At 42.4% G+C, this 13308-nt stretch overlaps 1 protein-coding gene across 8 annotated transcripts in view; it reads left to right on the top strand.

Annotated features, from left to right (window-relative positions):
* The window catches only part of LOC108715220 (liprin-beta-2), a 93244-nt gene that overhangs the window by 22654 nt on the left and 57282 nt on the right, over positions 1–13308 (top strand). Inside the window, exon 1 of one of the 8 annotated variants that reach the window (XM_041560911.1) lies at positions 813–1217. The exons of the other annotated variants lie outside the window; for them this stretch is intronic. Coding sequence (XP_041416845.1) covers positions 1170–1217 — 48 coding nt within the window. The 5' untranslated portion in view covers positions 813–1169. Of the gene's footprint in view, positions 1–812; positions 1218–13308 lie in introns of those variants that run through there. 8 annotated transcript variants of the gene reach the window in all.

Genomic DNA, 13308 nt, shown 5'->3' on the forward strand with positions numbered 1-13308 from the left:
TACACACGGCTATTTTTGCCTGTGCTTCTATGCGTTGCGCTTTCTTCCGCTCAGCCGCAGGGGAGCGCAGGAGTAGACGCACTCAATTATTCTGAAGGGGGCTGTACTCACACAGACGCATGTATGCGCCGAACAGAGGTGAAATGCAACATGCTGCGTCCCACCTGCGTTTGCCACTTACATGCGTCTGTGTGAGTACAGCCCCCTTCAGAATAATTGAGTGCGTCTACTCCTGCGCTCCCCTGTGGCTGAACGGAAAAAAAAGCAGGAGAGCGCAGGCAAAAACGGCCGTGAGTAAGAGCCCTAAGATATATACATATCTAACCAATTCCTGCATGAAGACAGAATGAAGAGAAACAGATGCTGAGAAGGAAAAGCGAAGATAAACTCGATTATTTCGGAAACAGTAAAGAATATTTCATTGATTGTATTTAGAAAGTTTCTTATTTCAGTATGCTGAAGCTTGTATTAAATTTTTATTTTCGTGATAGTTCCCCTTTAATTTAAAGGTGAACCACCCTTTTAATGGACCAATTCCTGAATATTTTGTTCTCTTTTCGGAGGGGCTTGCTACAGCTCCCCCCGCCATCATGAAGAATGATAATTCTCTTTCCTCTCACACCAGACTTTTGTTATTCCTTAGTACTAAAGACTACATGAGCGGGCCAGTGGGTTTGTCAGGGGGCTGTTTATTGCATCTGCTCATAAACATTATATAAAAGGGAGACAGGAAGCAGGGGTCCCTTTCTAATGAGTTCCAGCTTCTCCCATTGCTGGAAAATAGTTTCCCTGTGACTGCTCGGCAATATTTAGCTTCTACTCTCTCTCTCTCTCTCTCTCTCTGTCCATGCGCCAGGATCTACATAACAGGAGGTTCCTAATTCCATTCAGAGAATATAGTTCATTGTAAAACCGGTCTCGGCATCCCGTGCCAGAGCAGCGTTATTAGTGGGGCTGCACCGCGCGACAGGCTGCTTTAAGTGTGTGCGGCAGTTAAATCACTGCTGAACCCGCCTGCCTGCGGGGCTGAACAACTGACTGTAAAAAATGTGACTTGATGTCGGAGGAGCCCAACAACACATTCGAATTCACGAGCACAAAAAAGGGACAAAGGAGAGGGAGCTTTCCAAAGCAGCCGGGGATCTGACCTTGAGAAATGGGAACACAGCATGGATATTGAAATTGATATATACAAGCATTTCAGGTGGCTGAAAAGGGTAAGCTGGTTTTGTTTGCACAAAGTTGTGTTTGGGGAACGGTAACCGCACACAGAAGCGCTGCCGCAGCTCCTCTGTTTCAAAAGTTTTATTGGGTTTTACATAAACAAGCAAGATAGAACATTGTTCCATTGAAGGACTATTAGACAAACTTCTACAGCCCAGAGAGTTAGGTGAATTTGCGACTGTCAGTTGTTAATAGGTATCCAGGGTTATATTGTATATTATATCTATTATTGTATATATACATAGTTACATAGCAAGTTAGGTTGAAAAAAGACACACGTCCATCAAGTCCAACCTTTTTACTTTTTTTAACCTGCCTATCTGCCATATATTATTATTATTATTATTATAATTTATACTAATATTTACTATGGAACTGCATAACAGCGGTGTTTATCCCTTTAACGACTACTTGTCGAGATTATTTGGCTGCCCCGTTAAAGGACTGGTTCACCTTCAAGTTAACTTTTAGTATGTTATAGAATGGCCAATACTATGCAACTTTTCAATTGGTCTTCATTGTTTATTTTTGATAGTTCTGGAGTTGTTTGCCTCCTTCTTCTGATTCTTTCCAGCTTTCCACTGACCCCATCTAAAAACAAAAGCTCTGTAAGGCTACAAATTTATTGTTCTCGCTAGCGATGGGCGAATTTGTCCCGTTTTGTGACTTTCCCGCAAAATACATTGAAGTTAATGGGCGTCAAAATTACTTTGACGCGCAGCAATTTCGGTGCCTGTGACAATTGTTATGCGTGCGCCTATTTTGTCCAAATACATTAAAGTCAATTTGCGTCCAAATAATTTTGACGCACGACAATGTTTATGCGCTTGACTATTGTGACGCACGACCAATTTTTTTCAGCGCATCGAATTTTCACTGCAATTTTGCAAACTTATTCGCCAGCGGCAAAACGCGGAAATTTTCCACGAATTCGCCTGGTGAATTTATTCGCCCATCACTAGTTATTGCTACTTTATATTACTCATCTTTCTATTTAGGCACCTTCAGGCAGTCTCTTGTTCAAGTCATGGCACGGTTGCTAGGGTAATTTGGATCCTAGAAACCAGATTACTGAAATTGCAAATTAGAGAGCTGCTGAATAAAAAACTAAAAAACTCAAAATCCACAAATAATAAGAATGAAAACCAGTTGCACATTGTCTCTGATCAGTCTTTACATCATATTAAAAGTTAATTTAAAGGTGAACAACTCCTTTAATGGTAAGCTCTTAAGTTTGTGTCAATATTGAATGAGATGTTTGGTTCGATCACTTGCTTTAAATCACAAGGTTGTGGTACAGGGATGCTGAACAGGATATATACAGTAGATTGGCAAGGGGGTGAACTGGGAACGTCCAATAGATAATAAAATCTCATCTTATTTCGGGAACAGGGAACTTTGATTACTCGTTTTATCACGATATTGAACTTAAGCATCAGAGCCGACAGTAACCAGGATCTTGGTTACGACAATGGGCACCGATAAGAACTCAGAGGGACTGGGAAATATATTACTGCATAACTACCATGTTTTAATGGCAGCGGTTCACCTTTAAGTTAACGTTTAATACAATTTTAAGCAACTTTTCAATTGGTCGTCATTATTTTAATTTTTTTTATAGTTTTTGGATTATTTGCCATTTTCTTCTGACTCTTTCCAGCTTTCCAATGGGGGTCACTGACCCCCATCTAAAAAACAAAGCTACAAATGTATTGTAATCGCTACTTTTTATTACTCTTTCTATTCAGGCCTCTCCTATTCATAGTCCAGTCACTTATACTAATCAGTGCATGGTTGCTAGGGGAATTTGGACTCTAGCAACCAGATGGCTGAAATTGCAAACTGGAGAGCTACTGAATAAAAAGCTAAATAACTCAAAAACCACAAATGATAAAAAATGAAAACCTATTGCAAATTATCTCAGAGTATCACTCTCTACATCATACTAAAAGTTAATTTAAAGGTGAACCACCCATTTAAGTACAGTCATCCGGGTAATGGTCCAATTACCTTGATGAAAATGTGGCTGCTTCCCTCCAATCATTTATGGGTGCACTCGTTGCACCCGGCAGGGGATATTTAAACCATTGATGGGGAGGAAAGATTACCCTATCTGTGGCAGAGATGCATTGAGTTCCTCTAGGTACAATGACACAGTGAGTAGCATTGGGGGAGCATTGGGGGTCCTAGGTTTGAGCCCAAACAGGACACTGTCTGCAAAGGGTGTGTATGTTACTCCATTTGTGCGTGGGTTTTCTCCAGGTACTCAGGCTTCCTCCCACACTTACAGGCACGTTAATTGCCGGCTGATAAAATTGATAAGCACCTTAGATTGTGGTGTAGGCTATGGAATGAGATATAATCTGTGGAGCCAATGCTTAAGAATAATAATACCAAAGTCATTCTTGGCACAACAAGCAGTTCATTTATACTGTGTATAGTACCCTTGCTTTTCCAGGAATATTTAAATGTTGATTGCGTTTTAGCACAAATGACTTCTTTCCCCCAGCACACAGCCGCAGAACTTTGCAAGGTTGCTAGGGTCAGTGACCCTCTTAGCAACTGGTTGGATAGGTAGCAAACAAGAACTCAGGAGCATACAAAACTAAACCTTGTGAAAAAACATTGTTTGCAGGTGTAATGCAATACAGCAGAGCAAAATGCAGAGCGAATCTGCCATTGGTCCGAGGAGCTATCATTTATCATAGGGCCCATGCAGTATCCGTTGGCAGCTCTGGGTCTTGTAACCTATGGCAACCAATCAACAGGTATACTGTAATGATCACTAGAAGCTGGAAAACAAAATCTGATTGGATGCTGTAGGTAAAAGCAGGGTTGGACTGGGCTGGTGGGGCACCGGGAAAAAACACTCATGGGCCCCACCAACTCAGGATCACTGCCTTTCTCCCTTCATAATGGCTAAGGTCTGCCCCCTGCTGGCTGAGAGCAATGGGGCGGGGCGAGGTGGTATTTGCCTGCAAGCCCTGGACACCCAGTCCAACACTGGTTAACAGCCTTTCCACGTTTACAATACTCTGTAGTATTGTCATTGTAGTTGTGTTGCCTAAGCAATTTGTGGCCAGATGTTTTCTTATCACCTCCCACAGGCCTCCTGCTGTGTTATAATAGAATTAGAAAAAGCCAAAGCGGCCTGGCAATAAAAATGTGTTGTGTAACATCATCTGGGCCAACAAAATCTATATTTATAGCAGTATTATCCTTCATAAACTCTAATGAGCTGGGCCCTCCTGTATTGGCCAGTATTTGTAGATAACACGTATGTTTGATTTTCTACATCCTTTGTTATACAGCGCTGCTCAATATGTTGGTACTTTAATAACAACAATAACAAAAATGCTGATTCAATAATATGTGGGGGAGTCTCCCTTATTAACTGAGCAGCTTCAAAACAGTGAGAGTATGTTTTATCCATTAAGAGGGAAGCTGGGGGTTCAAAAGAGGTTCTGCAGCAGGCAGGAGCCTTTGGTTTCTAGCATGACCCTGTAGGGATATTGTTTCCATTACAACAAGCTACTGTAGAGGGATATTCAGAGGAATATAAAGAGAGTGCATTCCTCTTGGGCCCATATATGGTATAACTATTAAACTGTGATCCAACGGGAGTAAGGGGCTACTACTGGAATGCTCTGGCGGAATGTAAACCTTCCATAAAGATAAATTGGTGCTTTAGCTATGGTTGGGTCATTTTTACTTTTCCCTGTGCAAAATGTGCCATAAAATAATGGGACTTCCGAAAACTGGGCAGATGATGTCGGCAAACTAGGTGAATTCCAACCAACCAGTCCAGGACCATTTCTCCTGTTTCAAAACTGGCAGCATTTTTTCAGAACCCATCGAAAACCAGGACTGGCAAATGAGCGGATCTCTCCCCGATATGCCCACATTAAATTGGGCGATATCGGGCTGATCCTAGGGCCCAACGATCGGATCAGAACGGAGGCCAAACGGGCAGTCGGATCGCGGGACTGCATCAACGAAAAAAGATGCGGCCACGGTCCGTCTGGATTTTCTAACCTGCCCGGTCGGCATCTGGCTGACTTTCGGCCGAATATCGAATGGGAAAGCCTGTCGGGGGGCTCTACACACGGGTCGATAAGATGCCGACTTGGTCTGTCTGGCAGCTTTTATCGGCCCGTGTATGGGGGCCATTAGGGTAATAAGTTAAAAGATAAAGCCCATTAAATGTTGAACAATCTTTATTTAAAAGATCCATTCAAGTTGCAGTTCCCCTTTAATAGATACAATGCATTACGGGAGATAAGCCATAAAGCACTCAACACCTAATGTAGCACCTTTTCATATATGCAGGGAAGGGCTGTGCAAAAGGTGTGTCCAAAATGTTGCAATAATTTGACATGGGGCAAACAGCTGTCAGCTCATGGGGTGACGAGATGGGTGGCGAGGAATGATCCCAACTGGGACACTGTGGGTGCTTAGGGTGCATAATAATTCATCAACATCTAAAGGAGTGATCTCCAACCCCAGGACTGTCCAAATGCTACTCAACTACAATTCTCAATATCCCAATGAAAGCCATTGGCTGTGATGGAACACTAATCTAATGAGTGGGGCCCCAAGAGGGTGAAGCTGTTATATCAAGATGGGACGTAAATGGGTAAATTGGAGGAGGGGCATGGTGAGGTGGGGACTGGGGATTACAGATTTACCATGAAGAACAACTGTTAATATATAGCAAATTTAAAGGTCAATGGTATGATTAGATTTAGTAATGTACAAACATTTCCTGAGCTGTGAGTATGGAACAAACAAATCTGTATTGTTTTGATACTTATGTTACATTTTAGTGTTGCTTTGGGCAAAAATCTCCCAACTGGGGGAGAGGTTGTCTCCCAAAATTGCGGCTAATGGTGAGGTCACATTTAACAAATGTTAACATTCATGTTGCCTTATATTATTTTGACAGCAGACCAGTAAATGGTAAATGTTGATTGGCTGCCACTAGAGCCTGGCCAAGTAGGATGCCAAGGTAAAATTACTTGGCCCAATACCCTGTCTGTGTTTGCCGATTCCCCCCCACACACACACACTTCGTCTGCATGCCAACCTCCACGCCAGCTGCGATTGTGCTTGAAACTGGCTTTATGGCATAAATTACCCCTTATTAAAGGAAAAGTAACACCAAAAAATGAAAGTGCCCTGCAGTGGTAAAACTGGTGTGTTTGCTTCATAAACTCTACTATAGATTATATAAACAAGCTGCTGTGTAGCCATGGGGGCAGCCATTCAAGTACAGGATACACAGTAGATAACCGATAAGTACTACTATAGTTTATATAAACAAGCTGCTGTGTAGCCATGGGGGCAGCCATTCAAGCACAGGATACACAGTAGATAACAGATAAGTACTACTATAGTTTATATAAACAAGCTGCTGTGTAGCCATGGGGACAGTCATTCAAGCACAGGATACACAGTAGATAACAGATAAGTACTACTATAGTTTATATAAACAAGCTGCTGTGTAGCCATGGGGGCAGCCATTCAAGCACAGGATACACAGTAGATAACAGATAAGTACTACTATAGTTTATATAAACAAGCTGCTGTGTAGCCATGGGGGCAGCCATTCAAGCACAGGATACACAGTAGATAACAGATAAGTACTACTATAGTTTATATAAACAAGCTGCTGTGTAGCCATGGGGGCAGCCATTCAAGCACAGGATACACAGTAGATAACAGATAAGTACTACTATGGGACAGCCATTCAAAGCTGAAAAAAGAGAAAAGGCACAGGATACACAGCAGATAACAGATAAGATCTGTAGTGTACAAAGTGATTCTTCAGAATGATTCAGGGCCGGAACTAGGGGTAGGCAGAGTAAGCACGTGCCTAGGGCGCAAAGCTGGGGGGGCGCCAGGCACATACCTCCTCTGTCGCGAATGCACGCTCGCACCAATTTGCGCATGCGCACGTTCGCGGCAATTCACGCATGCGCAGGAGCGCAAGAAGACAAAAAAAAACATCTTTCTTGCGCATGTACACACGAGTGCCACCTTGCTCCTGCGCACTTGGGCTACGCTGGCGCATCGTACGCCGGCTTGCCTTGGGCGTCTGAGCGGCGCGGCCCTTGAATGATTCATAATCTACTGTGTATCCTGTGCTTGAATGGCTGTCCCCATGGCTACACAGCAGCTTATTTATATAAACTATAGTAGTACTTATCTGTTATCTACTGTGTATCCTGTGCTTGAATGGCTGCCCCCATGGCTACACAGCAGCTTGTTTATATAAACTATAGTAGTACTTATCTGTTATCTACTGTGTATCCTGTGCTTGAATGGCTGCCCCCATGGCTACACAGCAGCTTGTTTATATAAACTATAGTAGTACTTATCTGTTATCTACTGTGTATCCTGTGCTTGAATGGCTGCCCCCATGGCTACACAGCAGCTTGTTTATATAAACTATAGTAGTACTTATCTGTTATCTACTGTGTATCCTGTGCTTGAATGGCTGTCCCCATGGCTACACAGCAGCTTGTTTATATAAACTATAGTAGTACTTATCTGTTATCTACTGTGTATCCTGTGCTTGAATGGCTGCCCCCATGGCTACACAGCAGCTTGTTCATATAAACTATAGTAGTACTTATCTGTTATCTACTGTGTATCCTGTGCTTGAATGGCTGCCCCCATGGCTACACAGCAGCTTGTTTATATAAACTATAGTAGTACTTATCTGTTATCTACTGTGTATCCTGTGCTTGAATGGCTGTCCCCATGGCTACACAGCAGCTTGTTTATATAAACTATAGTAGTACTTATCGGTTATCTACTGTGTATCCTGTGCTTGAATGGCTGCCTCCATGGCTACACAGCAGCTTGTTTATATAAACTATAGTAGTGTTTCTGAAGCAAATACATCAGTTTTACCAGTGCAGGACAAAAGTACATTATAGTATTATTATATTATCATTCTATGTAAAAAAAACTTCCTCCCGTGCTCCAATTCAGTTAATTAGGTTACTAATAACTATTTGTGTTTATGTTGCTCAGTTTATACAGAAGAAAGCTGTGCACAGAATTGTTCATACCTGTCTTTCCCCCAAAAGAGCTTACAGTCTAATTCTGGTGCTGGGGCAGCAGATAGAGAAAGTCGTAAAGTAACAATAAAGGCAACTGATTTAGTCCATTTTCCCACTACTCCCAATCAGCATCAGCAGCACCATTAAAACACTTTCATTTTGATTAATTGTGTATTCGATTTCCCATAAACTGGCGTTTTTCCTTCAGCCGCTGCCTTCAGTCTCTGACTCCCGGTCATTACCGATAACATTCTGGTCAGGCACGTGATCTCCTAGTCATTAATGGAAAGGAGCATTTAAGGCTTTGTGTGTGTTTTTATCTGCCTTATCTCTGCGGCCCAGTCTGCCTCCATTACATAGTAATGTTTGACGTGTAAAATGGTATAGGCAATATATCATGTTTATTGGGACTCTGTTCTGTTCCACTCATTTCCCCTTTAAAGAGCAAAGACACACGCTGCAATTCTGGGAGATTAATCTCCTCTTCTTTGGGGCGACTATTCTCCCGAACTGCCTCCCCTGCCTTCCCACCGGCTGGAATAAAAAATGCCAATGGGATGGCACTCGGATAGCTTTGTTTTTTGCTGGCCTTGAAGGGAAACAAAACAAACGTTGCACTTGCAAATATATTACAATATTAGTCAATTGTATTACACAATGGGTCACTGTTACTTTGTTTAATTAGGCCTAAGACCTTGAAGAGAAACTCTAATAATAGGTGGACACCTATTGAATCTGCGGTTTCATTTCAATGTATCCAAAGTTCATGTAAGCACCAACCGCAATTTGAAACACAGCATGTTGCATTTCACCTGCGTTCCGCGCATACATGCGTCTGTGTGAGTCCAGCCCCCTTGACAATAATTGAGTGCGTCTACTCCTGCGCTCCCCTGCGGCTGAACGGAAGAAATCGCAACGCAGGGGAGCGCAGGAAAAACCGCCCTAATGCACAAGGGCAATAAAGTGAACACTTCAAAGCAAGTGCACGGCCTTTGTATGTAGAAAAAATCACATTATTACAGTATTGAAACATTCAAGTGCAGTAGGGTACAGTGGCTCCAGACCTGGGCTAGCAATTTGGAAACTCTGGCAAATGCTGACGAGACTACTGTAACCTTCCCTAGACCAGTGTCCATTGTGTACTTGAGTTTCAGTCCAGATATAAGTGACCTTTCAGATGGCGGTTCAAGCCAAGTTTTTTTCATGACAAATTTTGCAGATCTGCTAGGGAAATTTGCATTTACAACGCAAATTGAAGAGCTGCTGAATAAAAAGCTAAATAACAAAAAAAACCACAAATAAAATTTTCTCAGAATATCCCAATCATTCGAAAAGTTATCTCAACGGTGAACCACCTCTTTAAACAGGTACTCTCTGGCAGCTGGGGAGGTTTAAATACAATATTCAATTATATAGTCACCCAAGGGCCGCCACCAGGTCTGGACTGGGAGTCAAAATAGGCCCTGGCATTTCAACTGCACACTGGCCCAAACAGCCCCCCACCAGCCCAATAAATAGTGACTGTCTATGGCATCTTACAGCAGCCCCTCTGGCATTTGCCAGAACCCACAGATTGCCAGTTCGGGCCTGGACGCCACCTTTTAAACCTGCCACCCTAGGCCCTATATATATATATATATATATATATATACATATATATATATATATATATATCCCTACACCCATCTTGGAAATAATAGTCTGGGAGTCTCCAAAAACAATCAAGAGCACTATAACGAGAATGGGGAACCATACTTAAAAAAAAAGCAACCGTGTACCCTGGGAACTCAACTTGGATCAGCAGCTCAATGCTCTTCCCTGTATCACTTCCAAAAACAACACTTTTCCTATACAGAGTTCTATTTGCCTTGAGACCTTTCCAACAATCTGCCCACAGGCGACCCCTCTTTTCCCACATCGCCAGATGCCAAAGTGTCTGCCTGTTCCTTATTTCTGTTTCTTTAATGGACCTTGAGAACAGCAGGCCCAGCTCTGGCTACAATAATGGGAAGCAAACATCCAAAATACTTCGCTCTTTATAAACAACTACCATTCTGCCTGTGTATTATATCATTCTGTCATGTGCCATTTAAATACAGTTATGATTTGGTGGTTTTTTGCCACAATAAGAAAAATAAATACACCAACCTCAGCACATTTGTTGTTTATTATGAGAGTTGATGGATTTCCCGTTCCTTTCTGGGAATTCAGAATTAGACAACAACCCCTTTGAAAGTTATGGATAGTTATGGTCAAGGGATATGAGGAATATGAAGTGCAGATAAATACGACTCCCTCTGCCCTATCATCTGGGACAATTGGTTTCAAACGGTTTCATAAAATGTATCTTGTCTGTTGTATATATATATATTGCATTTATGTTTATCCTTTAAACCTTCCATAAAACTCCAGAATAGACAGGAAAAATCAGATGCAAGAGGAGGCACCAATGAGAACCATTCCTTCCAGGCAGGGTTTGACTGGGCTCTACCAGCCAAGATCCACACCCCGCGACGCTCCCCCAGGTCGCTGATCTCCCTCCCCCTTTGCTCTGAAGGTATATTTAATTTACATGCGTTCGGGAGAGGGCGGGTGGTGATGGTGGGGGCCCCTTGGGCGGTATGGGGGCCCCTGGGGCAGCAGGCCCTGTACCCACCAGTCCAACCCTGTTTCCAGGGCTATTCTGCTTTTTATCTAACCTAGTGAGGTTACTGTATAACTCCCAACATTTTGGAAATAGAAAGAGGGACAAAAAGAAATGTTGACCATGCCCATTTTGTGGCCACACCCCCTAATTACCACGTCCATTTTACAAAATTTGGCAGGTTATGAAAGTTTGAACCCATTTCTGTGGTTTGTAAGGTGTTGTTACAGTTTTGCTAATGAAGGTGAATTGCCCTTTAAACTGTGAATCTAAGTTCTCCCAAGAGACCTGCTTATCTTATATTGTTACAAAAGTATCTAAGTATCTATTCCTGGGCTCTCTGCCAGAAGCCAATTACGTTAGAAACTTTGTATCTTTTTCTGGCCGGTTCAGTGCAGGAGATCAAAGAGAGAGTCGGGACATTTCAGTAACAAACCCGGGACTGCGGGTTGAGCTGTCATGATCGGGACTGTCTGGCGAAAAACGGGACAGTTGGGAGGTATGGGATAATGTACAGGCTCATATTATACTGGAAACAACAGAAAGAAGGTTATATTGGACTTCAGAACAAGGAGAAATATGGTTAATGCCTCTAGCAGTGATCACATACAAAAAGAGGGGCGAGGTGGTGCCACTTTTTAAGCGCTTTTTCTCATCTGGGTGAGTGAGGGTGCAATGGACCCATTAGGGATCTGCCCTACAGACCTAGGGACGGCTGTGTGTCCAGTGATGAGTGTCCCCAAAATTCAAGAGAAGACCCATTAGGGGAAGGTTTGCCAAAACCATGGAAAGGGCCCTGCCTTGGGACTCTTGACCTATTGTTCCTTCTTCCAGCTTGGCATAGGATGGCCTGAAAATTCAATATTTTGGAGAGCCATCTGGCCATATGACTCAGGATAGATGGAGCCTTGCTCCTTTATGGGAGGGTCCTGCTTTTGGAAGCCTTGTGTTTTCCCATTTTGGTTACTAGAAAGCATGACCTTGGGCTTTCCATTTATATATGGGGCCATAGAGTCAGTTCTCATACGCAACATCACTGTACACCCTCAAAAACTGAATTGTTTAGGGCACATTGTTGTTGGTTTTTTTCCCTACTTTTCAAGATAATAGCAGTTTTACACTTCTAGTATCATAAAGTCAAAACAACTGCGCCATCTGCTGATCATTTCAGCCAACCAGCTACAGTCACGGCACCAAAATTAATTTAGTGAGAAAAGGGACAACTGGTGATGTTTCTCTGCTTAGAACGGTCCATATATATGTCAGATGACTCTTCTCTGCTCACTAACTCCGTTTTATCAGCAGAGCAACATCGCTTTTCTCATGAAATTCATTTGCAGGCAACTGTACCAGATGAACAGCAGGTGGCACTGTTGTTACAAATGTTTTTATATTGGCAGTTTAAAAACTGCTCATATCTTGACGACTAGACACATATTTAAAGTAAATTGCAAAAGTCCTTAGTAGAGGGTTCTAAGCAATTTTCTGTTTTCTTTAACAATCGGTGCCTGGTGTTGCTGGATGTTTTTGGAGAAGGCTGTAGTCAACCAGCATTTGGGATAAGGAATGGTTGATTCGGTAGGGCGGCGTTCTAATAAAAGTCATGGGATGGGATGACATCACTTATGAGCTTCTCATTATGGGTTTTGACGGTGAAATTGTGCTGTTTGCCAGAGAGCCTCATAAAATGCTTGCGCGTATGAAGTTGCAGGCACCACCGGCTGACTCAGAGCCGTAACTTGCAGAGTTACACTAGCATCTTAATGTGTTTGAGTTTTGTATTAAATATATATTTATTTATTTATTATAGGGGCAAAGGGGATCTTTCAGCCTACCATAGTGTGCCTTTATTTGGTCACAGAACCCCTCAGTAACCTCTAATATTCTTATAATTTACAGTAGGGTACATTATCCCTTATAATACATGAGTGATACTCAGAGTTCCCTGTAGAACTCAGCCTGCAGCCTTGTGTCTTTATATGGTCACAGAACCCCTCAGTGAGTTCTAATATCCTTATCATTTACATTAGGGGGTACATTATCCCTTATAATACATGAGTGATACTCAGAGTTCCCTGTATAACTCAGCCTGCAGCCTTGCGCCTTTATATGGTCACAGAACGCCTCAGTGACTTCTAATATCCTTATCATTTACAGTAGGGGGTACATTATCCCTTATAATACATGAGTGATACTCAGAGTTCCCTGTATAATTCAGCCTGCAGCCTTGTGCCTTTATATGGTCACAGAACCCCTCAGTGACTTCTAATATCCTTATCATTTACAGTAGGGGGTACATTATCCCTTATAGTACATGAGTGATATTCAGAGTTCCCTGTATAACTCAGCCTGCAGCCTTGTGCCTTTATA

The sequence above is a fragment of the Xenopus laevis genome, chromosome 4S (assembly GCF_017654675.1).
Source record: "Xenopus laevis strain J_2021 chromosome 4S, Xenopus_laevis_v10.1, whole genome shotgun sequence".
NCBI lineage: Eukaryota > Metazoa > Chordata > Amphibia > Anura > Pipidae > Xenopus > Xenopus laevis.